This window comes from Lactuca serriola, chromosome 1 (assembly GCF_051521515.1).
Source record: "Lactuca serriola cultivar US96UC23 chromosome 1, Lser_US96UC23_V15, whole genome shotgun sequence".
NCBI classification, from domain to species: domain Eukaryota; kingdom Viridiplantae; phylum Streptophyta; class Magnoliopsida; order Asterales; family Asteraceae; genus Lactuca; species Lactuca serriola.
In genome coordinates this window covers 26,375,483-26,403,285 of record NC_136408.1, presented here as the reverse complement: position 1 = coordinate 26,403,285, position 27,803 = coordinate 26,375,483, and the positions used below count along the sequence as shown (strand labels likewise).

Below are 27,803 nucleotides of genomic sequence, written 5' to 3'. Positions count from 1 at the left end.
TGACGCCAAATTTTGAGAGCGAACACTACTGCCCCCAACTCTAAGTCATGCGTGGGATACCTCGCCTCGTGAGGCTTCAGCTGCCTCGATGCATAAGCTATCACATGGCCCCTCTGCATCAACACTGCACCCAGTCCCGAAATCGAGGCGTCGCAGTATACGACAAAGTCCTCCATCCCTTCCGGGAGAGCTAATACCGGGGCTTCGCACAGTCTCTGACGAAGTGTCTCGAAGGAAGTCTGCTGCTCGGGTCCCCATGAGAATGTAACACCCTTCCGGGTCAATCTGGTGAGCGGTATCGCGATCTTGGAGAAGTCCCTAATAAACCTCCGATAGTACCCCGCCAACCCAAGGAAACTTCTGATCTCGGAAGGTGACTTCGGTACCTCCCAACTCATCACCGCCTCAACCTTGGCCGGATCGACCAATATCCCTTTCTGATTGACAACATGTCCTAGAAATTGGACCTCTCGCAGCCAGAAGTCACATTTGGAGAACTTTACATAAAGCTTCTCCGACCTCAATACCTCAAGGACCTCCCTCAAATGCTCCTCATGCTGCTCTCTAGATCTAGAATACACCAGAATGTCGTCGATGAATACGATCACTGACCGATCCAACATCGGTCTGCATACCCTGTTCATGAGATCCATGAACACCGCCGGGGCATTGGTGAGTCCGAAAGGCATCACCACAAACTCATAATGCCCATATCGCGTCCTAAACGCTGTCTTCTGGACATCCTCCTCACGCACTCTCACCTGATGGTACCCCGACCTCAGATCGATCTTGGAAAACCAAGACGCTCCCTGCAACTGATCGAATAAATCATCGATCCTCGGTAACGGGTAACGGTTCTTGACCGTCAACTTGTTCAACTCCCGGTAATCAATACACATCCGGTGTGAACCATCCTTCTTCTTGACGAACAGAATAGGTGCTCCCCATGGCGAGCTGTTCGGCCGAATGAATCCCTTCCCCAGCAACTCCTGGAGCTGCGAGGACAACTCTTGCATCTCTGGAGGTGCAAGACGATAAGGCACTTTAGCAATAGGCGCGGCCCCCGGAACTAGATCGATACCAAACTCTACTTGCCTCACAGGAGGTACTCCCGGCAACTCCTCGGGGAAAACATCTGAAAACTCGCGCACCACAGGAACCTCCTCAACTGATTTCGGTCTCTCGGAAGCCTCCCGCGTATCCATCACATACGCCACAAAACCCTTACAGCCCTGCTGTAGACACTGCCTCGCCCTAGCGGCCGAACAAAAAGCTGATCCCGAGCGGGTACCCTCGCCGTACACCGAAAGAACTCCCCCGCTAGGGTCTCGTATAGTCACCAACTGACGCTCACAGTCGATGACAGCGCCGAATCGGCTCAACCAGTCCATGCCCACGATGACACAGACATCACCCATCGCAATAGGAATCAGGTCAATCGGGAATTCAATCCCGAAAATCTCTAGTACACATCCCCGAAGAACCTCCGTAGCACAAATCACTTTCTCGTCAGCTATAGAAACTCTCAAAGGTCGACTCAACGACTCACGACTAACGCTGATATGCTGACTAAAGGCTAAGGACACAAAGGACCTACTCGCACCCGAGTCAAATAACACTAAGGCAGGCACAGAGTTCACAAGGAAAGTACATACGCATATAATAACATAAGCATAACATCTCGACATTTAAAATAAATACATGAATTATAACATACCTGCCACGACATCGGGCGCAGCGCGGACCTCCTCCGCAGTCAGCTGGAAGGCTCTCCCACGAGCCCTCGGGGCCTCGACCTTCACCGGTCGAGTCTCAGTAGTCCTAGCAATAGGTGCAGATCCCTGACGAAGCTGCGGACACTCGGCCTTTCGATGGCCGGTCTGGTTGCAATGAAAGCAAACCATAAACCCCTTGGGGCACTCCCTAGCAATGTGCCCTTCCTTGCTGCACTTGTAGCAAGCACCGGCTCGACACGCCCCATCGTGACCCTTGCCGCACTTTCCGCAAGTGCGGCTCTTCGAACCTCCCGTCCTCGAATCGGCGGACTTGATCCGCTTGGCTGCCGGCTGAGACTGAGCCGGCCGCCGGTCTGCCTGCTGAGACTCGGCCTCCTCCCTGGCCTGCGTCTCCAACTCGATCTCACGCTTCCTGGCATTCGCCTGAAGCTCAGTAAAAGTATGATAAGTGGAGTTTGACACAAACTCCCGGATCTCCCTCCTCAGAACACCCAAGTACCGGCTCATCCGAGCCTGCTCTGTGGCCACCAACTCGGGGCAAAACATCGCCCTCTCATGAAACTTCCGCGTGATTGCCGCCACCGAATCAGTACCCTGCTTGAGGGTTAAGAATTCCTGAACCAATCTTTCCCGTTCCACCGGGGGAACGTACTCATCCCTGAACATGGTAGTAAACCCCTCCCATGTCACCGCTGTAGTCTCTGCCATAGTGAAGTTCGCTGTCACGAACTTCCACCAGTCCTTCGCTCCCAGACGGAGCTGGTTCAAAGCGAACCATACCCTCAGGTGCTCCGGGCATGAACACGTGTAGAAGCACCCCTCTATGTCCGCGATCCACCTCATCGCAGCAATCGGATCCTGCGTCCCATCGAACTACGGTGGCTTCGTGTTGCTGAACTCTCGGAACAGCAACGAGTCACCTCCCTGTGGCCTAGCAGCGGCCACAGCTGCGGTAGCTGCAGCGGTTGCAGCCTCAGTCAACGCGGCGTACCGCTCATCGAATGTCTCCATCAGGGTGGTCTTAATAGACCCAAACATCTCCGGGATCTCAGCCCGGATCGCGGCCGCCACCTCCTCGTGAATCATCTGACGAATATCCTCGTCACTCACACCGCTCGTACTCGCTCCGTGGCGTGGTCTAACCATGATGTCTCTGAAATACAACATAAAACTATCAGAGACTCCACCGAGTATAATTGTACTCGATACGCAACCCTACTCAGTCCCCGATATCCAGGGATTCTTACTTGGGTCTCCCACTGACCCGGTGTCTTCGGTAGTACGGGCCCAATACTACCGACCACACCGCATCAGTGTTCATCCCAAGTCCTCCTCCCCAAACTCCGGATAGTGAGTACTCTACTTCTGATATGCACTATCTACCCGTATACTAGCAACGCATCTCATATAGGCAAACTTCCCTAGACTAAGGCATCACAAATCAGGCCACTCTAGTCCTATCATGAATACCTAGTCTTCTAGCATGCATAACAATTCATATCATATAATATTGTAAGGTATTTTAGGGATCTTTACCGTTCGGGCGCTGACTGATCGTACACACTGCTTCTTTCTTGCTTACCACAAAACCATTTACAAAAGTTTATGCCTTTATTTAAAAAGTTTCCCTCAAATCCTCGGTTTGAGTTCAGCTACTCCCGAAGGTGCACCCGAATCCCTCAAACCAAGGCTCTGATACCAATTGTAACAACGTAAATTTTCAAACAAATTTTTCATTTTTAAAATATAATTATTTCCATTCAAAACAAGGCATGAATAGTTTAAGTATTCTGTCAAATATAAATATTCAAAATCCCAAGATCATAAAAGCATTCTTCAGTGTGTATCGATCACGCCGGCGCCTTCCCACGGTCCTCACTAGTACCTGAAATACATACACAACAACTGTAAGCATAAATGCTTAGTGAGTTCCCCAATATACACTTACACACATACGCCTTTCCAGGCCCTGACCTTCCGGTCCTCAACACAACGCCTTCCGGCCCATAACATAATCGCCTTCCGGCCCACATAACATGCATAGATCACAGATAACAAATAACTTATCACATATAGCATACATATCACATATCATATCCGACCTTTCGGTCACACAGTCAAACCCTTCCGGGTACAGTATAGTGAGAAGACTCACCTCGTAAAAGCTGAAAGCTAGTAAATCCTGAAATGACTCGTGCACGATCCGACGAGCTACAACCTCCCTATAACATCACATATCTCATTAATACTTATATCTTCTAAGTGTGACTATCCCTAAGAAGTCAGACTTAGGTCAACTCTGGTCAACGGTCAACGGTCAACTCGACCGGACTCGGCGAGTACCATGGCGACTCGGCGAGTCTAGACGTACTCCAACTTTCTGAGATTCATTATCTACTCGTCGAGTATCCTCCACGACCCGACGAGTTACCCCTGGAAGAATCGCGGGGCCACCCCGACTCCACTCGTCGAGTCTGAAGAACAGCTCGACGAGTTCCAGTAATTCTCCAACCTACTCGCCGAGTCTGCTCATCGGACTCGGCGAGTCCACGCCATGCAGTCGATCAACTGCTTCCTGAGATGAGTCTCGTCCCGAAATACACAAGCATGGGACCCTCTGGACCCTTAAGGTCCTAATACAAGATTATAGTCGTTGGGTAACAAGGCACTAGTTCATATAATCACCCAAATGGGTTCCATAAACCCTAAATCCATGCATACATCAACAAACAGAAAGGAATCCGAAATATTACCTGGAATATGCCCTCTCTGTGTCTCCAAACTGCAGAATTCGAATTCCTTGCCGATCCTTTAGCCCAAAACCCTTCTCCTCCTTGCCCAACAATTTCTTCAAGCCCTAATATCCTCCAATCTTGCTCTAGATGCCCACAGCCGTTTAGGGTTCCTCTCAATCGACTAAAGACGGACAATGACGGCATATAAGAGCATTATATACGATCCAAAACCGAACGGTTAGGGTTTCTGCTGAACAGCGTCGACTCGCCGAGTCCATATCTGGACTCGTCGAGTCCAGTCGCGGACCCGTGACCAAGTCTGCGATCCTACTCGGCGAGTCTAGGCTCCAACTCGCCGAGTCCCCTCTTAACTTACCCCAAAACATAATTAAACAATACCTGAGATTTCGGGCTGTTACATATATGAAATTTTTCAAAAAAAAAAAAAACGATTTGATATTTTTCTAACCTCAATTTTCAAGTTTTATTTGATAATCGATGTTGAATGAATGATATGAAGTGGATTTTTGTTGATTATCGATGATGTTGATCTAATAACGCTGGGAGTATAATTAATCATAGATGTTGAAGATCTGATCGTATTCAAACACAATTGAAGGTTGAATTAAAAGAACAAAAAACGAATTTTTGTTGTTAACTGTTGAATCGTATTGATTATTGACGAAGATCGATGATTGATTAGCACTAGATGATGTTGGTGATGGTTTAATTGAAGAAATCTGGATGATTGTTGAAAGTTGGAGAAGAAATTTGGATGATGAACGATGAATGGGTTTGAACTACAGATACGTATTTGAGATTGAAGGTTGTTCTCATATTTACAAGTTTGCCACCGTGTCTTTTTATGCTTGAATAAAATGAGTGGCTGAGAATGATTTCCCTATTCTCAACATTTTTTATTTTCTCAATTGAACCCACCTCTCTCTCTCTCTCTCTATATATATATATATATATATATATATATATATAATATATATATATATATATATATATATACTATCTTATAAAACAAATCCCACTGTTTCTAAAAATAGATTGAATAAAATAATAATATTTTTTTAAGACGTCCAAATCATTAAGCTAATTGTACAACTAATCACTAATAAAATAATATTAAAATTTAAACAAACTCCTATAAATCTTCTCTTCCAAGGTTTTGACCATATCTTTTTTCATCCAAATAAATACTCAACACCCTATAATTTGGTCATTTCATGAATTTTCTTTATTTTTAATATGACATGTTTCATAAAACAAACTAATGATTGAATTGAAAATAATCATTCTCCATCGAAAAGAAATTAATTGTCGAAACAGACTATTTGCGCCCGCCGCTTTGCGCGGGTAAACGACTAGAATATATATATATATATATATATATGTTCAGGTTAATTTGAGACCATTCTAATTTTGTGAGACCGTGAGACCAAATCTAAAAATAATTTTAAAATGCAAAATAAATGGAAAAATCAAAAAAAAAATTTTAAATATTATTTTTGGAACTTGAATTAACTAAAAAAAATTAAAAATAAATAAAAAAAATCCTTTTTTTTTTAAAAATACGTGAAATATTCTAATAGACTATTACACTGTACATATTCTAAAAAATAATTTTAAAATGCAAAATAAATGGAAAAATCTAAAAATTCTTTTTTTTAAATATTATTTTCGGAACTTGAATTAATAAAAATAAATAAAAAAAAATACCGTTTTTTTGAAAAATACGTGAAATATTCTAATAGAATATTACACTGTACATATTCTAAAAAATAATTTTAAAATGCAAAATAAATGGAAAAATCCAAAATTCTTTTTTTAAATATTATTTTCGGAACTTGAATTAACTAAAAAAAATTAAAAAAAATAAAAAAATAAAAAATTCGTCTAACGATCTCACAAAATTATGCCGTCTCACATGAACCTAACCATGTGTGTGTGTGTGTGTGTATATATATATATATATATATATATATATATATATATATATATATATATATATTCAAAGTAATTATTGAGTTATTATATGCATAAATGTGGGCCAATCATTTTACTTATTTTTAAAAAGTGATTAATACATATTATTTAATTAAATATAATTGAAAAATACCATCTAATTTAACTAGAAGGGTGTTTTAGTCAGTTAACATAGATTTAATAAAGGAAATTTGCATATTTTAAGGTATCAAAGATTCTATTAATTTTAAAAATCTGATTTTACAAATTATAAGGTTTTTAGTTCGGACATTCTGACAGAATATGTTTGAGTATGTTCAAAAATAAAAATATTCTTGAACCATAAAATAATAAAAATATTGTTGAACATATTTTTTGATCATGACTTTAAAAATTTCTTGAAGAATAACAAAATTCTTGAACCATCATTTGAAGAATTAAAACAAAGATTATATTAATTTTTATAGAATACATGTAACAATTGCTAAGAATTATAATTATTTTTAAAGAATAAAACTAAAAAAACTTTCAAATCTGGAAAAAAAACATCAAAATCTAACAAAAACACTAATACATTCTAAAAGAATAATGTTGCTAAGATGCATCGTTCAAATTTCGTGGTCCGTTCTTCAAGCATCAGCTTCTGTAGAAACAAATCCAATGAATAAATTAGTGAGAAAATATCCATACTTCATTCCAACATAATTGGAATTCGTGATTCCATTTTATAGAATTGAAATTCATTTACCAATAATTATATTAATTCGGAGAATTCTAACAGAATATGTTCATGATTATCATTAAAAAAACATTATTTTCTGATAGAATGCTGTAAACGAAGAAATACCATTCAATTGAAGCATTTTAGCGAGCGCTTGATGTGCATGAAAATAACTTTCAATTCAATTGAAGCATTCATCTGTCAAATAAGCAACTAAAACAACCATGATTTGTGTTCAACTGATCAAACCCAAAACTCATATAAACCTATCGATTAAACTTCATTGATTTACAGTAAATCAATCAAAATAAGAAAGAAGATTATAGAAACCTGTGATTATCCAGCCAACAACAACCCTTTGTTTCTTCTTCTGCTTGCCCATTGATTTCACAGTCTCAATCAAAACACCCATCTAATTTCGGTTCGTCTTCCCTGCCTCCACCAAACCACCTTCCAACCATCCCTTCCTACCTCCGTTTCTTTCAAATTAACCCAAACAAGAACAACTAGAGATCGCTGGAACAAAAAAAGGAAAAGAGAAAAGATAAAAGATGAAATCAATTAGGAAGCTGACGAAGAAGCCCCTAGTTGCGATGATCATCGGTGGCATAAGCTACCTTTGGTTTCCCCAATCGTTGCTCATTTTCACCACCCCATGACCTCCTTTAATCGATGTTCTTTTGACCTGATGATGTCAAGACGAGGACCAAAGTCGCCTTCTCAGCCCCCCTTGCGATCGATCGAAATGTCCCGGAAATGCCCTTTGCAGAAATCGGTTCTTATTGAAAAAAAACGCAGAAATCGCGCTTAGGCATAATACCGCTCTATGAAGAAGACGATGAAGGGCAGCCCCACAAAGGGTCGCCGGTGTCGATTTGTTCAATTTAGGGTTTTCAGAATCGGTTTTTAGATAAAGAGGGGAATGAGATTTAAACTGGAGAGATAACATAATTATAGGGATTATTTTTTTTTGAAGTTATTAAACAAATGACTAAATTACCCTTATTTATTTATTTAATTATTTAATTTTGATTTACCCATATTTATGTATACAATAACACAATATTTAGTTAAAATACCTGAATATATATATATATATATATATATATATATATATATATATATATATATATATATATATATATATTCTCTTTGCATTTTTACAACCTGTGATTTTGTATTTTCTTAAGTACATGAATATTACTGTCATAACTTTTGTTTTTGATAAAAACCAATGATTTTTAAAGGTTATACATGTGAAATTGCTATTCACCTATGTTTTCTTAATAAGTTTTTTTGTATTTTTTTTTTCTTTTTTTTGAGTTTAAAGTCGTTAAACTTAAACCTATAAAAATATTTTATTTAATTTTATTTTAATAGTCACTATGATAATTTTGGAGACCCAACAATTATTTGTTGGTCATGGTCAACCAAATTAATGAATATATCTAAATAATAAAAAATTAATTGTTTTGGACTTTTGTTTAAAATAAGATTAAAAAAAAGTAAAAAAAATCGTATGAACCACCGCAAAGGCTATACTCATATTCTGGATTTTAACAATGAGAACGCATTCCAACACCGTCAAACCACCCCCACCTCCCTTACAGACTGCCGTTTTTTTTACCATCACCGCCTCCAAACGCCTTCTTCTCCGATGAAGTAAGTGAAATTGGTTAGGAACGCCCACCTAATCGGTCGAATCTCCCTTGAATTCATACGTGATTACTACTAGCCTTTCGTCTCCCTTCATTCTCACTGCAAATTCTTACGGATCCAAACGCGCTTATTTTTTCATCCGATTTGAAGGTACCACTACTATTTATTTCTCGTAATTTAATCCATCTTTATTGTACCACACCTCTTGTATTTTTCTCATGTAACTTGAAACCAAACTTGAGAGTCGATTGCTATTAGGGCAAACAAATGATAATGTTAGGGACTAACTAGTTGGTAATCTTTAATTCTGTTACTTGTCTGTTCATCCGTTTGATTATCTTACTTGATGACAATATCAACGTTGCCAAAACAATTTATCTTTTCTCTGAAACGGTTAAGATTGATTATGTGTTTTGTTTAAGGAGATACTGATACATATATGATATATATCCTGTCCATAAGTATGCTTCTGCATCTGTGTTCTCCAGAAATTTTTATCCCTGGTTCTTTGAAGGAATCAAAACAATGGTGTCTTTGTGATTGATACTGGATGTTACACCTCATTACATGGATATGATAACTATTGTTTTGTTGTACAGTTGCTCTGTGTTGCTGCTTTATTGCCATGCCATCGTTAGGTTCAACTTCAAAGGCAGTGGGGCAGTTGATTACACGCAAAAATGGTGTCAAACAGTTAATGAGATGTTTACAAAACAACCCTGAAGTGGAAAATCATGTTCAAAGTCGGTGTTTTCGCAGCAGCATTGGAAATGTAGAAACATTTCCATCTTCCTGTCAAATAGTTAGTAGTATTCATAAGGATAAACACACTCCCTTGTTACAAAATATGTCTTCTGGTGTTGTTATTCAAAGAAGGGGATTTCTTGGCTGTGGCGATGGAGATGAAGGAAGTAATGTACTTTCAAAAGTTCATGAAGAGAAACGTATTATGGGGTAATTTATGATTTTTCTTTTTTCTTTCTTTCTTGATTATTTGAATGAATTAATAGAACTTTTTTTTTTGTTTCAGGTATTCTCCAGAGCAGCTGTTTGCAGTTGTTGCTGCTGTTGATATGTATCAAGATTTTCTTCCATGGTGTAAGAGATCTGATATAGTTCAACGTCATTCAGACTCAGCTTTTGATGCTGAATTGGAGATTGGCTTCAAATTTCTTGTTGAAAGCTATGTGTCTCATGTGCAATTGGTAAAGCCTAAAATGATAAAGGTAATGTTTATAAGCTTAGCACATGTATTATGTTAGAATCAAGTCATGTACTTCACTTTCACTTTCTTTATTAAGTCGTTCTTTCTGTATTTAGTCAAACACTAATGCAATTTGGTGTGTGTTTGTTTTTGTTTGATTACAGACAACTTCATCACAAAGCAGCCTTTTTGATCATTTAATAAACATATGGGAGTTCAACCCGGGACCCATTCCAGGAACATGTGACCTTCATTTCTTTGTGGATTTTAAGTTCCAGTCACCCTTATACTCACAGGTAAGCATCATTTATCATTTTAATATTTGCTTTGGTTGAAATATATGAATATTTTTTTTATAATGATTTGTGGTTGTGAATTGTGAATTGTGATGTACAACAACAGATGGCATCCATGTTTTTTAAAGAAGTGGTGTCTCGACTAGTTGGTTCATTTAATGACCGTTGTCGATTGATATATGGGCCCGGGGTCCCACTTCATGGAAAGAATATTGAACGAAGCGCATGACAGACAGTTTGTAATCGGTAAAACCATCTCTCTCATCAACCAATGTGGGCCCATTTGTTACACAGGACATGAGATGATTGTATGCCTTAAATGTTGGGTTTTGATGGTATTGCAGGTTAAAAAGTTTTTTTTGGAGGTCAATAATGGAAATTTGACAGTACAGGGGAAAATTTTCTGCATCATCCATGACTTTCTCTAATTCATTTCTTATTTTTCAAAGCCGTTAAAGGATTCGGGGTTGGATTTGAAGTTTGAAGTTGTCTTCTAGTTTGTCCTCAAAAGCTGTAGCTGTAATCTATTTTGGTCATTTTGGCCTTTCAGCATATGTAGACACTTACTTATTGCACACCCTCCTACCTTTTAGACCATAATCATATCACAAGTTACCAAAATACAATGTAATGGTTATCAATGATATAAAATAGTTCTGAATTTGGAGCTTCAAAATGTCTTTGATAATGGTTAGTGGTTTTATATCAAATCCCACCGTATCACCAATTGAACTTGTGAAATATCCTCCTACTACTTTTGGTGATGTAATTTCAAATCATTTAAAACTAGCAATATAACGAACGTTATGATACAGACATAATGGACAAAGGTAAGTCATTTACATTACACTTTCTAAAAATGAACAAACTAACTCTCCACTTCAAAGACTTAGGAATTCTTTTGCGGTAGATTTTTAGGATTCTTATTATTCCCCATAAACATAAAAAATTTGGGCATAGCCGCCTTTTTCTTCTTCTTTGAACCTGGACCATCGGGTGACGTGTCACCACCTGACTCACTTATGTTTTCCGTACTTTCTTTGGTTTCCTTACTTTCCTTGGTTTCCTTACTTCCCTTGCTTTTATTTTCCCCCTTACCCCACTTGAATGGGTTCATGGAGTTGGAATTGGATTCCGTTGTTGTTGATGTACTTTCGGCACCTTCCTTCCCCTCCTTACTTTCTTTGTTTTTATTTTCCTTACTTTCCCCCTTGCCCCATTTGAATGGGTTCATGGAGTTGGAGTTGGAATTGGATTCCGTTGTTGCTGTTGTTGATGTACTTTCCGCACCTTCCTTGCCTTCCTTACCCTCTTTACTTTCTTTGTTTTTATTTTCCTTGCTTTCCCCCTTACCCCATTTGAATGGGTTCATGGAGTTGGAGTTGGAATTGGATTCTGTTGTTGTTGCTGCTGCTGTACCTTCCGTACCTTCTTTACCCTCTTTGTTTTCCTTGCTTTTATTTTCCTTATTTTCTCCTTTACCCCACTTGAATGGGTTCATGGAGCTGGAGTTAGAGTTTGTGTTGGTATTGGTATTGGTATTGGAGTCTGTTGCTGTTGTACTTTCAGTACTTTCCTTGTTGTCCTTGTTATCCTTATTCTCCTTATTTTCTTTTCTTTTTTCCCTTTCTGCCTTACCCCATTTGAATAGGTTGATGGAGCTAGAGGTGGTGGTGGAGGTTGTGGTGGCAGTGGCGGTGGCGGTGGAGGTGGAGTTGGAGTCTGCTGGTGTTGTTGTTGTTGCTGATGTACTTTCCTTACTTTTACTATCTTTACTTTTATTATCCTTATTTTCCCCTCTCTTTGCCCCAAATCGCGATTTAAGAGAGGAAGCAATATTAACATTCAACTTCAAATTCAAATTGGAAGTCGAACCGGCAGTAGAATTGGGATCCGGATTCCCGTTCTCTTTGTCTTTGTCTTTGTCCTTGTCCTTGTCTTTGTCTTTGTCTTTCGACCCGCGAAAAAAACCGCCATGACTTGTCTCCTTTTTTGCTTTTTGTTCGGTTTCTCCCTTTCGTTTCTTAAGCTCCTCTTCAATATTCAACTTTGATTCCTTGGCCAATTCCGCCTTCTCCAAAGCCACATTCAAAGCCTCTTTCCGGGACGCCAATTCCGAATTCAATTGCGTGAGTTTATTCAAACTTTGCATTTCGGAATCCTTAGCTTCCTCAATCTGTGCCATGGCATCCGCCACCCGTTTATCCGCTGCCTCTTCCGCATCGTGTCCTTTTTTACTTAAACTATAATATTCTTCTAATGTAATTGTCACACCATCTTTTTGGTCATCAAATTTAAGCGCGCGGGAAGATTCGCTTTCTTGAAGCGCGCTAATCGCGCCTAACGCTAACTTCTCCGCAGCTCGGGCAGCTTCGATTTCCTTTTGGGCAGCGGCGAGCTTTGTTGACATCGTGTTTGCTTCCGATTTCGTTTGGTTGGTGGATTCTTTTGCTTTTTTCAAAACCCTCCGAGCACCTTCGGTCAGCGATTTGGCGCGTTCGGCGTCTTCGGTCACCTTTTTGAGTTGTTTTGGGAGTTCGGTCAGCTTTTCCTGGGTTTCTTTTTCCTTTTTTCGAATTTCTTCGAGTTCTGTTCTTGTTCGTTTTAATTCGGATTCTAAAGACGAAACTGCCCCTGCCCCTAACCCTTTTTGCTTCCGGACTTGCGTTAAAGTCGCCTTTTCGGTTTCTAGTTCTGCGGTTAATGAATCAGTGGCATTTTTCAAATCCATGATTTCTTCTTTCGTTTTCTCGATGTTTTGGTTGACTTCTTCGAGGTTCTTTTTGGCTAGTGCTATACCGGATTGGATATCGATACGGGTGAAACTGGAATCGGAATTGGAATTGGAATTGGAATCGGAATCGGAATTTAATTCCCCCAGGGAATTATTCCCTTGCATGTAAACCGCTAACTGTTCTTTTAACTTATACAGTAAAACTGAAGAGCTTTCGAGTTTTGTTTTGAGATCTTTGGCTAATACAATTTGTTGTTGGACTTTTTCTAATTCTTCTTCTGAGCGTTTGAATTCTTTGTCCCAATTTAAGGCGTCTTGGTCATGTAATATGGCTTCTGCGTATCTGTGTTCTTCGGCTTCTAAATGTGAAGCGTGTGTGGATTCGATTGCTTCTTTTGTTGTTATGAGTTGAATCGTTAAATCCTCTACGGATCTCTCGGCTTCTTTAGCCGCCGACACTGATTCCTGAGCTCTCTGAATGGCGGCGTCTCGTTCCGTTATCAAAACGGCGAAGTCTCTACGGATTTCTGACAAGTCATTTCTGGCTTTTATGAGGTCTGCAGCGGCGGCTTGGTGGCGGGCTTTGGCGACTTCGAGTTGGGTCTTGGCGGCGACGCATGACTCGTCGGTGTATCCTTGTTCCATTTCTGTGACTCGGAGTTGGGCGAGTTCGGAATCTTGTTTTGCTTGACGTTCTTCCGTTTGTGCTCTTTCTAGGTTTAATTTCAGTTCTTCTATCAGCCTTTTTGTGCAATCGAGTTCTCTTAATGCTTGATCTTTTGCCTTTTCGGCTTCCTCAGATTTTTTCTTGAACGCCGGAATTTCCTGACGCGCCTTTTCCAGTTCTTGTTCGATGTATATCCGTCTCTGCATCATTTAACACAAATAACTTGCACATATTAAAATTAGAACAAGACTAAAATAATAGGATTTGGGAGTAAAAGAAAACATAATGTGAAGAATGGAATGGAATATACCTCGTTTGTCTGAGCTCTGTGAGCTTTCCAATCAACAATCACACCGAACATGGAAACGGCTTCTTTAACGGATTCAAAGGGCTTCTCCCTATCGATATGAGCAGCAACTTGACCAGCTTTTGAATCAGGTTGATCAAGCGGTTTATTTGAACCATCCTTGTTTGCTTTTGGAGACGAACCAGGACCACCTTTGTTTGCTTTTGGAGATGATCCATGATTGTTCCCTTTTGGAGATGAACCATAATTGTTTGCTTTTGAAGATGAAGAAGCATAATTGTTTCCTTTTGGAGATGAAGCATGATGGTTTGGTTTTGGAGATGATGAACCATAATTGTTTGCTTTTAAAGATGAACCATAAACGTCTCCTCCTTTTGGAGATGATGAACCATAATTGTTTGCTTTTGGAGGGGATGAAGCATAATTGTTTGCTTTTGGAGGAGATGAACCATAATTGATTGCTTTTGGAGATGAAGCATAACTGTTTCCTGGAGAAACGTCATTAAGATGTTCAATATATTCAGCCTTCATACGTCCTGAAGATGAATCTGGACTGAGGAATGTATCCTCACCAGAAGAGGATTGATCGGCGATTTCTTGGAGACGCTTATCAACAGAACCAAATTGATAATCTTCCCGAGCTCTCTCTTCATCCATTCCAGAAAAGATCAAGAAGCAGAGTCACCCGGGTATCTGTAATTCGTTAATCACAGAAATTGACATTTAACACCATCCCCAAGTTTTCATATCAGAATTAGGCCAAACAAGCAAATTGATGAAGTTGACTTAACCAAAATACAAAAGCATAATCCCTAAATAAAACCAATAATCAAATCGTTTACTTCCAGGCTTCAAGTTTTCCTCACCATCATCAAACAATTAGATTTTCACCGTTTGCCAATTAAACCTAAAATCATCAAACTAACAATAACGTTACATGTATATAGAATACCTGAAAATCCCCGGAGTTAAATCCAGAAGCTTATTACAATGTCCCTCGGGATTGTTTTTTTTTTTATTTTTCCTGAAACTCGGATAAATCCAACAAATCAACAGTTATAGCGCCAAATCCACTGTAAACACAAAATCCGAATCACATTGATGATCAAAGCTAGCATGTAATTTGAAACAAAAACAATTAAGTAATTACCTATCGATTGGTAAATTTCAATTTTCTATTTCTATTTCTGAATGAAGATTCATATGAAATCCATTTCCAAATGACGAACAGGATTGAATAAAATCGAGTAATTTTGTTCACCACAACAGAATCTGAGAGGCAGAGCTGTTTTTCGTAAAGTTTCATACTTTTTTGTCTATTTTTAGATGAATAATTTTTGTGATTTTAGATGGCGAAAGATTTGCAGCTGCCATTGTTTATCGGGTTATTGACAAAGCCCCCAATTTTACAAAAAAATAGATAGTGAGTTATGCCCAAAGTCGAATTTTTTGTGCATTAATACCTCATATACCAAATAATATGTTCAGTTTTGCCCCAAATCCGGTAATCCGGATTTTACCACCAGCATTTGCACCTTGAAACGTAAAATGCAACGAAAATGGAGCTGAAGAGATTCGAACCACCAGCAAGCCAAAAACAAATCTTGTGTTTATATTCCAAACTAAATATACTTAAAGTGTACTACGCTCGAAGAATTAATAATAATAATAATAATAATAATAATAATAATAATAATAATAATAATAATAATAATTATTATTATTATTATTATTATTATTATTATAAAAATGTTATATAGGTTATTATTATTATTATTATAAAAATGTTATTAAACATATAAAAATGTTATATACGTAAATATACATATAAATGTTATATAGCTTATTATTATTATTATTATAAAAATGTTATATATAAAATTTTTATATATGTAATTATAAAAATAAATTTATATTCATATATTTATATTTATTTTAAAATGTATGTATAAGCTCAAGAAAATTTATAACAATATTTAAAATAATAATAATAATAATAATAATAACTAGTAAAGAGGTCGCGGCTACGCCGCTTTTGGGGTAATCTGGGAAAAATAGGCAAACTTTAAAAGATATGTGTTGAAATTGTAAATCACCACAAATAGGGGAGAAAGTCAACAACCCCTAAAATTAGATTTTAAAAGTATACAACCAAAAGAATGGACACTGCTGGCGAAAATTCAAAAATGTTGTGGTAATAATGTTAAAGTTGCCAAAGTTGGGAAAATATGGTGACAAAATTCAAAAAGAGGTTTTTTTTAATGTCAAAATGTAAAAGTTTTTAGTACAAAGACGAAAAGTGTCAAATTCATAAAAGATTTGTGGCAAAAACATCAAAAATGTAAAACTTTTGACTATAAGGACTAAAAGTGTCAAACTCACTAAAGTTTTGTGGCAAAAATATAAAAGTTTTGAATTTAAGGCCGAAAAATGTTAAATGCACCAAAGATTTGTGGTAAGAACCTAAAGGCCAAAAAGTTACTATCAAAATCTAGATATTGACACAAAATACCCAAATATAGTTGAGGGACGTAGAAAGTGTATGAAAAGCCCGGGCTTTGCCCCGGACCGTTTTTTTCAAGTTTTTATGAAAAAATGTAAAAGTTTTGACTGCAAGACAGACGTAGAAAGTGCAAGAATGAAAAGCCCGGGTTTTGCCCCAGACCGTTTTTTTCAAGTTTTTATGAAAAAATGTAAAAGTTTTGACTGCAAGGATCAGAAGTGTCAAAACGGATAAAGAATTAAAGATGTAGGAATTAACAAATTTTTAGAAAATGGATCAAAGTTGTCAAACCGTTAAAGTTTTGTGGCCAAACTTTAAATATTAAAAGGTTCCTAAAAGTGTAAAAATATTGATTGCAAGGACCAAAAGTGTCAAAATAAGTAAAAAATAAGGAGTAAAGTGCAGGGACCAATTTTGCCAAAAAAATGGTAAGTTTACTATTCCTTTTGTTGAGAACTTTAATAATAATAATAATAATAATAATAATAATAATAATAATAATAATAATAATAATAATAATAATACTAATAATAATAAAACTAATAATAATAATAATAATGATATTAGTATTAATAATACTAATATTAATAACAACGATAATAATAATAAAAATATTGGCGTTTTAGATAATAAATTTAATGTTTTAGAAAGCATGTCAAAGAATCCCTCTTATTCTAGTGGTAAAAGGTTCCCCGACGTTGGGGATGAGACCCAAGTTCGATCCTTCCTACCTCCGATATCCCATTTAATTTCGAAATAGTTCAACGGGGAAGTAGTTGCTTAAGTGGCATCCACGTCAGCATGCACCCACCCAGTCAGTGGGATACCTGCTATAGGCGGGTAATGGGTAAAATTGAACCAATTTTCCGGTATGTTAGGGATTTTGCGCAACAAAAAACTAACTTGAGACATAACAAACTATTTTATGTAAAATTGAGGGCTTTCATGACAAAAACCCTTCTTTCTCCTCTAAATTTAGATGGATTCGAGAAAATCGACCCCCATGCACGGCCTACACGCGCCTCACCTGGTATATTTATTTAATTATATGAACTTATGAAGGTAGGTCTGACAATCGTGTTGTGCTTGGATTGGCGTGTCGTGGGTTGGCGGATCAAAATATGCCAACCCAAACACGACCCATTTAAATTTACACGTCACGGGTTGGCGGGTTTGGAACATAAACCCATATATGACCCGCCAACCCATTTATTTATACAGGTTCACAGATTGACGGGTTCGTGGGCTTCACTGCTTCATCCTTCAGGCGTCAACGTCGTTTGTGATTTCGATACACGATTTGATTACGATACCTGATTTCGATCACAAAGTAACAAAGGGGAGAGTGGGACTGTGGGAGACTGGAAGTCTGGAAGAGGGAGATATGCTCATGCGCGATTTGATTTTGAGATTATTATTTAGTGCAAATGGGCAAAATTGTTACAGACTTAGCCTTACATGTTACGACTTACGCCCTTAGGTCATCCGCCACAAGTCAAAATGTCAAAACAGTCAAATGGTCTATGAATCAATGGTATATATTACATTATACTTATTAAATATTAATACTTGATACATAAATATATTTCAAGATAAAATATTTTTTATTAAAAATATGGGAAACTCATATATGACCTGTTTAATAAACGGGTTGGTGGGTTGGCAGATTAGCGTGTCGGTGAGTTGAAAAACTCAACCCAAACTCATTTATTTTGTGTCGTGTCGCGAATTGTCAGTCCTATATGAAGGTGGGTATTTTAGTAACTTGGTAGACTGTGTGGGAGAGACGTGATGAATGAGAGTGTGGGAATGCAGATTAAACAGACATGAAGAAAAGTTGGTGCAACTAATTTACTAAATTGCCCTTGTCACTCATTCACTTACATGTTCTTGACTTCTATCAGGCTAGACGATGTGAACTTCGGATAGCTAGGCATTGGACTCGACAAACACCGCGCCGACCCCTTGGCTTTTCGAGCTCGGCTCGATAACTCGGCTAGCTAGCCTAGCTTTCACCGAGGATAGTGGGTGTATTGGGATAAGAATGTGGATGTTAGAGGTGGTCAAATGTGACCGTTTTTTCAAAAAAAAATCGAAAAAATCCTTCATTTTTACCTTAAATAAATACCAATCGTTCCCATATTTTATCCCACTTCACAATCTTCAAATTATCACTCAAACCACTCAATTTTTTTTTTGAAAAAAATGGATTCCTCCTCCAACCCAAAAGCTAAAAAAAAAAATATCAAACAAAATACTCAAAACCCAAACATTTCACATTATTTACCAACTTCCATACAAAATCAACACGATGGGCCTATTTATTCTCCACCAAATCTACATTTTGGTGGTGTTTACTACCAATTTCAAGCCCAAAATCAACCTCAATACCAAAATCAAGCACAATACCAAAATCAAGCTCAATTCCAAATCCAACCACAATTTCAAAGACGACTCTGATGGGTTTTATACAAACAATCCTATGTGTGCATGCAACCCTAGAGTTGGATCTATGTTTTCACCATTAGTTATACAACTTTATGAACACAAAAAGAAACCTAGCATGCTAGTACTATTTTTGAAATCAACATAGAAGAATAGAATTCATACCTTTTGTTGTTATATAGTAATAACAACTAGTTCCTTGAATCTCCTTAGCTTTGAAAGCAAGTACCACAAGTGTAGTACCTCTAATGGCTCACAAACACCAAGAGCAAGAGGATGACTTAGGAAAAGAGGAAAAGCACCCAAAAACGTCTAGAAACCCTAAGGAAACTCTTGGCCACGTTTTTGGTGCTTTAGGGGTCCTTAAATAGTGAGGCTATTAGGGTTATCAAACAATGAAACCCTAATTTGACTGCTTAGGCCCTAAGCAGCCCATGGACTCCCTTCTTAGATGCCTTGGATGATTTCTAATGGGTTTCCCCATAAAATTCGTCCACCCCTCTAATATAGAGTCCATTCGTCCAATATTCAACTATCACACAATTGACAATTCTAGTCCCCTTTATTTAATTAATGTCTTTTAGCCACAAAATTAATTCTTATTAATTCTTGACTATTATTAATTAAACAATATGATTTCTCTTTTAATATATTATTCATATAATATATTAATAAATCATAATTAATCCTCTTTCTTCATAAATCATCATATCAAGTTGCTTTGGTGAAGGCAACCCAAAAGGACCATGCACAATTGGGTCAAGTACATACCAAAATAGTTATGGACTTAGACACTAATCCAACAATCTCCCACTTGGATAAGTCTAATAACTATTCTGCGTATGACTTCAAATCCTGATTAGCAATCGTAACTTTCAAAAGCCGATGTCAACTCTGATCTTATCAGAAGCGTGTCCGTTAGATAAGGGATCATATATTCCTCCATTCTTGATATCGCATAGATGTGAGACATGGATTGAAATCATTCTCTTAGTCTATGTGTTGTTTCCCGATTTCCGATTTATGACGACTGACAACAGACTACAATTGAACACATCAAATTAGTCTCGGCTTGGCCAAGCGCTTAGGGTGTCATCACTAAATCATCGAGGGGCCCACATATATCACTTTTATCCCACTTTGGGAAAAAGCACTACTAGAAAAACAGCCTTTTACGACGCTCATTGCGCGTCGTAAAACGCTCAGATGACGCGCAAATGCATGTCAAGGAAGGCCCTGTCATAACGAGAGACGACGCGCTTTTGCGCGTCCTCTAGAGATGACGCGCATTTACGACGCACATTTATGACACGCAATGCGTATCAATAAAGTCGCTGTCAAGAAAGGCCATGTCATAAATGAAGATGACACAGATTTTTGCGTATCGTAATTTTTATTTTTTTTTAAAAAAAAAATTATTTATAGGTTGACTAATTTTCAAATTAAATTTGCATTTCATGTCTTATAATAGAAAATAAAATACCATTTACAAAAAATACAATCCATTGCACAAAAGTTAATGTCATACAAAATACAAAATAAAATACAATAAATAAGAAAGATAATTCATTGCACTAACATGTCAGATACAAATAATCATCCCTAACTATATAACCTAATACTACATTGCTATTAAGGGACATCATTATAACTCACTGAAGGTCTTGGAACAATGTTCTCATCATCAACTCTTACACCAACCTTGCTTTAGTAGATGGTCTTGTAGGTCATGTAGCTACATTGCAATTTAGCCATTTCCAACTGCAATGTTTTATAAATTATTATTATTTTAGATTTATTTATCTAAAACCAAAAATAAATATATTGAAAATGACACATACCAGTCCAGTAGACATTGCTAATTCACCAATTGCTTCTATTTCGACTCACTTTGTGCTACTATGTGATATCATATATACACAAACAAATGTTATTATTAATTATAATTCATAAAGTCAAGTATTGGAATATCTTTTGCTTACCTTCACAATCTCTAGTTTACCAAGCCGAATAGCTAGTTCAAATCTATAATCAGGATCTGTAGCAACATCTAAAGCTTCATCAATCATTCCACGTGACTCCAATAAATGAGCAACAAAAATTTACATCGTTATTTAGTCTCATAATATTCATGTTAAATTTCATGGATATTACAAATGTTTGTTGAATTGTAAGGGTAAAATGGTCATTTGGTCTCATTCATACTAGAAAAAACAAACAAACAAACCTGCCATGCATTTCTGGACACAAAATTTGTCATCTTGTCATGTAAGCGTTCACTAGCCTGACAATGAACCATTGATCAAAAGCTATATAATTATATATTTTATTAAAAACCAAAACCAAATAAATAAAAAAATCTAAAAAAGACATACATCTGCTATATGGGAATGTTGGAGCTCCAACCATACTGGATCATGATCCTCTAAAAGGACCTCTTTCCTTTCATAACCATCACCTGTTTTGCTTGGAACCTAAGCAGTATAATTACTTGACGTATAATACAAAAATAATATAAAATTTTTCACTAACAAGATTTTATAATAATAAACAATGTACACTACACTAACCACGTGAACATATTTATTTCCCTCCATTTCAAGTAAATCATGACACATTGCATCAATGTCCATTCATGAATAACAGGAGCAATCTACAAGTAAAAAAAAAACAGAGTTAGTTCCTAACTCTACTAAAAAATTAAATTAAAGATGACAGGTTGCATCCTATTATTATAATTTGATAAAGGCCTGGAAATGGAAAAGGAGACATGAGAAGATGATTCTGGTCGTGAAGATGACTCTGAAGCCACATTCTTCCCCACTCCCTAAAGCTTACTGGGTCCCACCTTCCTTTGCTCAGAACCAGATGTCATGTTTAACCATTCATAAATACAATTAATTTACATTAAATAAAAAATAATTTCAAATACAAAACAAGATGATAACAAAATGGTGATTAAATAAATTTAAAAAAAAAGTTCTCACAAGAAGTCGATTTGATCACAAGAGGGGTCTCTTGAATTTGTTCAACTGCAGCTACTTTACTCCCAACCTCACGTCTAATAGTACCCACAGACAGCCGTGAATCTTGTGATGGCATCAAAATAGGATCTTTTTCGGACAAATATACCCCTAGTGAAGATTAGCAATCTGAACAAACATTATTGCATTCTCTTTAGGTATATTCATATTGCAATACAAGTTCACACAAGTGATTCCTACATGATTATACAAGCACAAACATAAAAACCTACAAGCTTCCACGTTTTTAAGCATACTGAAACCATAATTACACAACTGCGTACCTTGAGAAACCGACCCTTTCTATTTTCCCCAATGTCAAAGTAAAACACTTGATGAAAGAACCCTAATCAGAAAGGTAATTGGACAGATATGAAGGTTATTTGAATTTTGAAAGAAAAATCTATGATAATTGTTGAAGAAACTAGGAAAGTCAATCCACATTTTGCAGAGTAATAAATATGAAAGTGTATGTATAGTATGTGTAATGTGTAATATAATAAATTGCCTTGATATCAACCTGAAGTTTCTTGCTAGAAATATCTTGGTCATCAGAAGTGACGTAGTAGTTGAAGATATCAAAGAACCAAGAGATTCCATTGAAAGGTACGATTATGGTGGACCTTGTCGCCGACTTCTTCTCCGAAATCTTCAGGCAACGACCGTGTGGTTTCTCCTTGAGATCAAAGTCAAACAGCTTATGCTCCACCTGTAACGTCTTAGACAACAGCTCCACGTCATTCCCACCGCTTCATGCACCTCCGGCGTTGCCCGAGTTAAACTCCATCTCCCCTTATGTCTTCTCCTGCACCTCCACCTGTAACGTCTTAGACAACAACTCCTCGTTGCCCCTTATGTGTTTTGAACCAGGCGAGAGGGATGAGATGGAAATACGAGAGTGAGATAGAAAAAATTAGGGTCGGATTTAGAAACCTAAATCATCGGCTCAAATTGATAACCGGGAGGTAAGAACCCTAAATCCTCAGCTCATTAGGACCGAATTAAGAGTGTAAGAACTTGTTGGAACCGAGAATTAGGTTTTTGGTGGAGGTGATGGATCGAGGAATTGAGGAAGCTGTGGATGAAGACGAAGGCCCTAATTCGAAGAGGCATGGAATTTTTGGGATGAATAGGTGATATTGCCATATTTACACTTATTTTTAGGCAGTATTTAAGTACATTTTTATTAATAAATTGATAATATGTTTAGAATAATGATACTTATGAGTTTAAATTGTGATTTTCAGTTAATACAAAGGATTTTCGAAGAAAGGGACCAAAGGTGACAAAATGGGGAACATGGGAGGCTTGGAAGACAAGAAAATAATAAATTCACGATAAGAGCTAAATTCACGACGTGGCGATGAAGCCCACGACGTGGCATGGGTGTTCCAGAAGATAAGCATCGCGACGCGGAGGATTTCCTTGAAGGATACGGATTGCTTGAAGCCCACGACGTGCCGCAACCTGGCCACGACGTGGCGCGAGTTTTTAAGGCTTATATAAGTTATCCTGATTATTACGAAAAGGGAGACTTTTGGCAGAAGAAAAAGAGTTCCAGGAGACGAACAAGAACGAAAGAAAGGCTCTGGAAGAGGATTTTCAACACCAAAAGAAGTAAAGGTTTATTTTTTAGAACATGTCTTTCATTAGTTTTAGCTGTGTTAGTTTAATTACTATGATGAGCAGCTGAATCTAGCTACTCTTGTTTAGCTAGATGAAGCTTTGAACTTATGAATAGTTATATGATTATGGATTAAGCTTAGTTGGTGAAAATTTGCTTGTGTTTGATTTGCATGACCTAGCATGTTAATATTTGTTTATCTAATTGCTTAATTACATGTTCTGTGTAGCTTGGTGACCATTAAACTGCATGAACCTGTTTACCTAATAATTTAGTGAACATTGAATTGTTAGAGCTAGGATTGACCAATCTTAGTTAGTAATTAGAATAAATTAAAGTTTAGCTGTGCTAGAGAACGAGAATTGTGATCATAATTGCGTTTACACAACAAATCTTATATAGCATATTTACAACTATAATTAGTTCTGTGTTTAATTATGTGTGAACATACATGGTTTGACATGAATTAGTTAAATATTGGTAAAATAGAACTAAATTACTAATATAAGTAAAAACCAGCTTAGTAATCCGTAATTGTTAGCTAGCCATAAGGGAAAAGTGGATTCAATCTAAACAAGAGTGTGTGTTTTTACTTATTGAATTGGATTTAAGTTCATCTGATCTTGTGAAATCAGATAAAACCCTTTATTAAATTTGTTAATAAATTAGGTTAATTTAATAGTAAGTAAATTAATTAGAACACCGTTCCCTATGATCGACACCCGACTTACCCAAGCTATACTGTAATCTGACTAGGTACACTGCCTATAAGTGCATAGATAGTTAAGTTTGTTAGGTTATAAATATTAAAATTAGTGAGTACTTTTGTGCACATCAAGTTTTTGGCGCCGTTGCCGGGGAAGCGGCTTAGTTTTTAGTTTATTTATTTGCATTAAATTAATCGATCCTTCTTGTGGAGTCACAGCCACAAAAAGTTAATTTTTCAGCAAAATAATTTTTTTTTTCAAAGAGTCCACGACGTGGCCACATACTTGCCACGACGTGGACAGGCAAAAAAATTTTAAATTTTTTTTAGTTGGTAGTTAGTTTTTCTTATTTTAGTTCAGTTTTACGTTTTAGTTTAGCAAGTTGCAGGAGTTCATGACCAGAAGCTCAAACACACACTTGGTGCCACCACTGGAAGACCCCGAATCTGCACTTCACAAGAAAAAGACGCCCTTGCAAGAATTGAAGTCAGCCTTTTCTAGGAAGTCGGGAAAGAAGACAGGAGAGTCCAGCTCATCAGCGAAGCACAAGAGTAATCTTGAGCATTTGGATCACACACCCGTGCAAACCGAGTCCGAAAGTGATACCGAGCCAGAATTTGAAGAACACACAAGTGAACCCGAGAACGAGCCAAGGAACGAGATGGCAGCGATTGAAGAAATGTCCATGGGAGCATACAAAAAGCGGATCCGAGAAGATATGGGTCCTGGGCTAGTCCAACCCGCAATTCCTGCCACTGCCACATTCGAGCTGAAGGGACACATATTGACAGCACTGAAGGACATCCCATTTTTCGGGAAGGATCATGAGGATGCTTTTAAGCATCTAGACGAAGTCAACGACATTGCGGATTACTTCAATGTCCCAAATGTCACCAGGAATACAGTCTTGCTTAGGATGCTTCCCATCACTTTCAAAGGAGCTGCTAAGGAGTGGTTAAAAGCACTCCCACCAGGTACAATCACCACATGGGCTCAAATGCGTGAGCAATTCCTGGACCAGTTCTGCCCGCCATCCAAAATAGCCAAACTCAAGAAGGCGATAGCTAACTTTGAGCAACAACCGGGGGAGTCACTATACGAAGCATGGGAGCGGTACAAGGGCTTACTCAGAAATTGCCCTCAACATGACCTAAATGTGCAGCAAGAGATGTCAATCTTTTATGATGGGGTCAATGTAATGACAAGACAACTCCTTGATTCTCAAGGACCGTTGACAAAGAAAAATCCAAGGGAAGTCAAGGAGCTCATCGAAGAATTCGCGAAACACTCCCGCGAATACCATAACAACGAGGCAAGACGGAAGTAAAGGCGGTGGAGGAGCCCAAACTGAAGACATTGCAGCTGTCATGGCCATGCTAAATAACATGGATCGCCGGATAACACAAATGGACCAGTCGATACATGCCATAAGAGTGGGGTGCGAGCGATGCAGTGGTCCACAATTGACCAAGGACTGCAATATGGATGAGTGTGGGAACAGAAAAGCTCAAGTGTGCTACTCTAGAGGGGATAAGTTTGATGACGACTGGAGGAAACCAAAGAGGGAGTGGCTGCCATATGAAGAATATAAAAAGCAAAAAGAAGAGAAGTATAGGCAGACAGGTCGAGGCTTTTACCAAAAGGAGAAACCACCAATCGAGAAGAAACCCGACCTAGAGACCATTTTGATGAAGTTTATGGAGACTTCGGAAAAGAGACATGATGCCACGGATTCCGCCATCATGGAACAACAAACAATGATAAAAAACCAGCAAGCCTCCATCCATAACCTTGAAGTACAATTTGGTCAACTAGCCACTTTAGTCCATGAAAAATTGTCTCCGAAGAATCCCGAAGTAAAAGCCCAATCTCACGTAATGGCCATCGATACTGAAGAAGATACAATATCCGAGTTCCTGGAGGCGTTGGAAGAACAACCGCAGCAGCCCAAGAAATCAAGGATCGAAAATGGAGAGAATGCTGAACCAGGCTCGCCACGACGTGTCACACCTCTGGCCATGACGTGGCGCAAGTCTGAGCAAAAATCTTTTGAGCCCATTCCAGATTATCATCCACCTATGCCATTTCCCACCCGTGCAACACTTAGTCAACTGGAAAAGGAACATTTAGAGTTTGTGAAACATGTGAAAGGGATTCCAATTAATACTCCCTTTGTTGAGTCCTTATCCAAAGCTTCCGAGAACCAGAAATTACTGCAAGACTTGATAGATACGCGAAGGCAATTAAAGAAACAGTCTACAGTGATTCTAAGTGAGCAAATTTCAAAAGTTGTGCTGGGAGAAACACCAGAAAAGATGGGGGATCCTGGACGCCTCACTCTTCCATGCGAGTTTGGGAATAAAATGAAGGTTAATGCTTTAGCCGATTCCGGGGCTAGCATTAATCTAATGCCTTTTTCATTTTATCAAAAATTGGAGATTCAGAAGATGAAGGCTACAAAAATGAAGATTCACATGGCAAATCGTTCGGTGACACAACCCCGAGGCATAGTGGAGGATATTTTGGTGAAAATTGGAAAATTTGTTTTTCCAATAGATTTTGTAGTCTTGGACATGAAAGAAGACACAGATGTTCCGATAATCCTTGGTCGGCCATTGCTTAACACTGTTGGTGCCCTGGTTGATATCCGCGAGTCCAAGCTCACTTTGAGGGTTGGGGATGAGCAAGAAGTCTTCGGGATAAGAAATGACTTTCAAGAAGATAAAGAAGAGGTGTTCACGATTAATGAAGAGAATGAACTAGAAGAGTTGGAAAAGCTTATGGAAGAAGCGATGAAGGTAGACAAGAGGACAAAACCGAGGGCATCTGTTCCGTATTTGATTGAAGTCATAGCCTACAAGAACCCACCTTCTTGGGTGAGCAAAGAGGACGAGGAAATGACAAGTGATGAAGAGGATGTCACTTCAAAAGTAACAAGGCCGGTGGTGAAAGAAGAGGGGAACGCTATGGAGAGCAAGGAACACACAAAGGGCACAAAACGAAAGCATGAAAAAGATGGAAAAACTAAAAAAGAAAATTCAAAGAAGGCGTATAAAAGGAGAGTTCAAGCTTATAAACGGCGGTCCAAGGAACAAAAGATCCTGGTGGTAGACTCTTCCAAAGAGTCAACGTAGAAGGCACGGAGTCCAACTCAAGACTCCAAGAAAAAGAAGCGCTTCTCGGGAGGCAACCCGAGTTTGGTTTGCAATTTTTTCTTTTTATTTTCTTTTTAATTAGGAAAGACATCCATTCATCATCTAAAAACCGGTAATAAGCAGAGAAATAGCTGTAGGGGACTTTAAATAATGAATGATTTGCAAAGAAATTAGTTAATTAGATGAATATTATTAAAATTTGGCATCTGACAGCTCCCACGTCGTGGCCAGGTTGCGCCACGTCGTGGGCTTAACTATAATTCGCAATCTTAGGAAATTTAAGGTCCACGACGTGGGCAGATCCCGCCACGTC

General features: G+C 38.0%; 2 protein-coding genes and 1 non-coding gene across 4 annotated transcripts; 1 reads left to right on the top strand and 2 right to left on the bottom strand.

The window, feature by feature from the left end:
• The first annotated feature begins 8,710 nt into the window (after nt 1–8,710).
• On the top strand, nt 8,711–11,001 carry LOC145078844 (uncharacterized). The gene is made up of 6 exons (XM_079023077.1): nt 8,711–8,975; nt 9,425–9,779; nt 9,856–10,051; nt 10,194–10,325; nt 10,432–10,571; nt 10,670–11,001. Exons 2-5 carry the CDS (start codon nt 9,451–9,453, stop codon nt 10,552–10,554), a joined length of 780 nt encoding a protein of 259 aa, XP_078879203.1. The 5' UTR covers nt 8,711–8,975; nt 9,425–9,450; the 3' UTR covers nt 10,555–10,571; nt 10,670–11,001.
• Nucleotides 11,002–11,042: 41 nt separating this feature from the next.
• Nucleotides 11,043–15,101, bottom strand: LOC145078818 (protein WEAK CHLOROPLAST MOVEMENT UNDER BLUE LIGHT-like 1). 2 transcript variants are annotated; one of them, XM_079023075.1, is made up of 3 exons: nt 14,986–15,101; nt 14,037–14,726; nt 11,043–13,926 (listed from the first exon to the last, which is right to left on the bottom strand). In XM_079023075.1, exons 2-3 carry the CDS (start codon nt 14,688–14,690, stop codon nt 11,215–11,217), a joined length of 3,366 nt encoding a protein of 1,121 aa, XP_078879201.1. In that variant the 5' UTR covers nt 14,691–14,726; nt 14,986–15,101; the 3' UTR covers nt 11,043–11,214. The 2 variants fall into 2 exon arrangements, with proteins under 2 accessions (XP_078879201.1, XP_078879202.1); XM_079023076.1 differs by lacking the exon at nt 14,986–15,101 and having other exon boundaries at nt 14,037–14,959.
• A 10,279-nt stretch (nt 15,102–25,380) lies between these two features.
• On the bottom strand, nt 25,381–25,487 carry LOC145080641 (small nucleolar RNA R71). The gene has a single exon (XR_013695236.1). It is a non-coding gene; the product is annotated as a small nucleolar RNA R71 (small nucleolar RNA).
• Between the last annotated feature and the right edge of the window lie 2,316 nt (nt 25,488–27,803).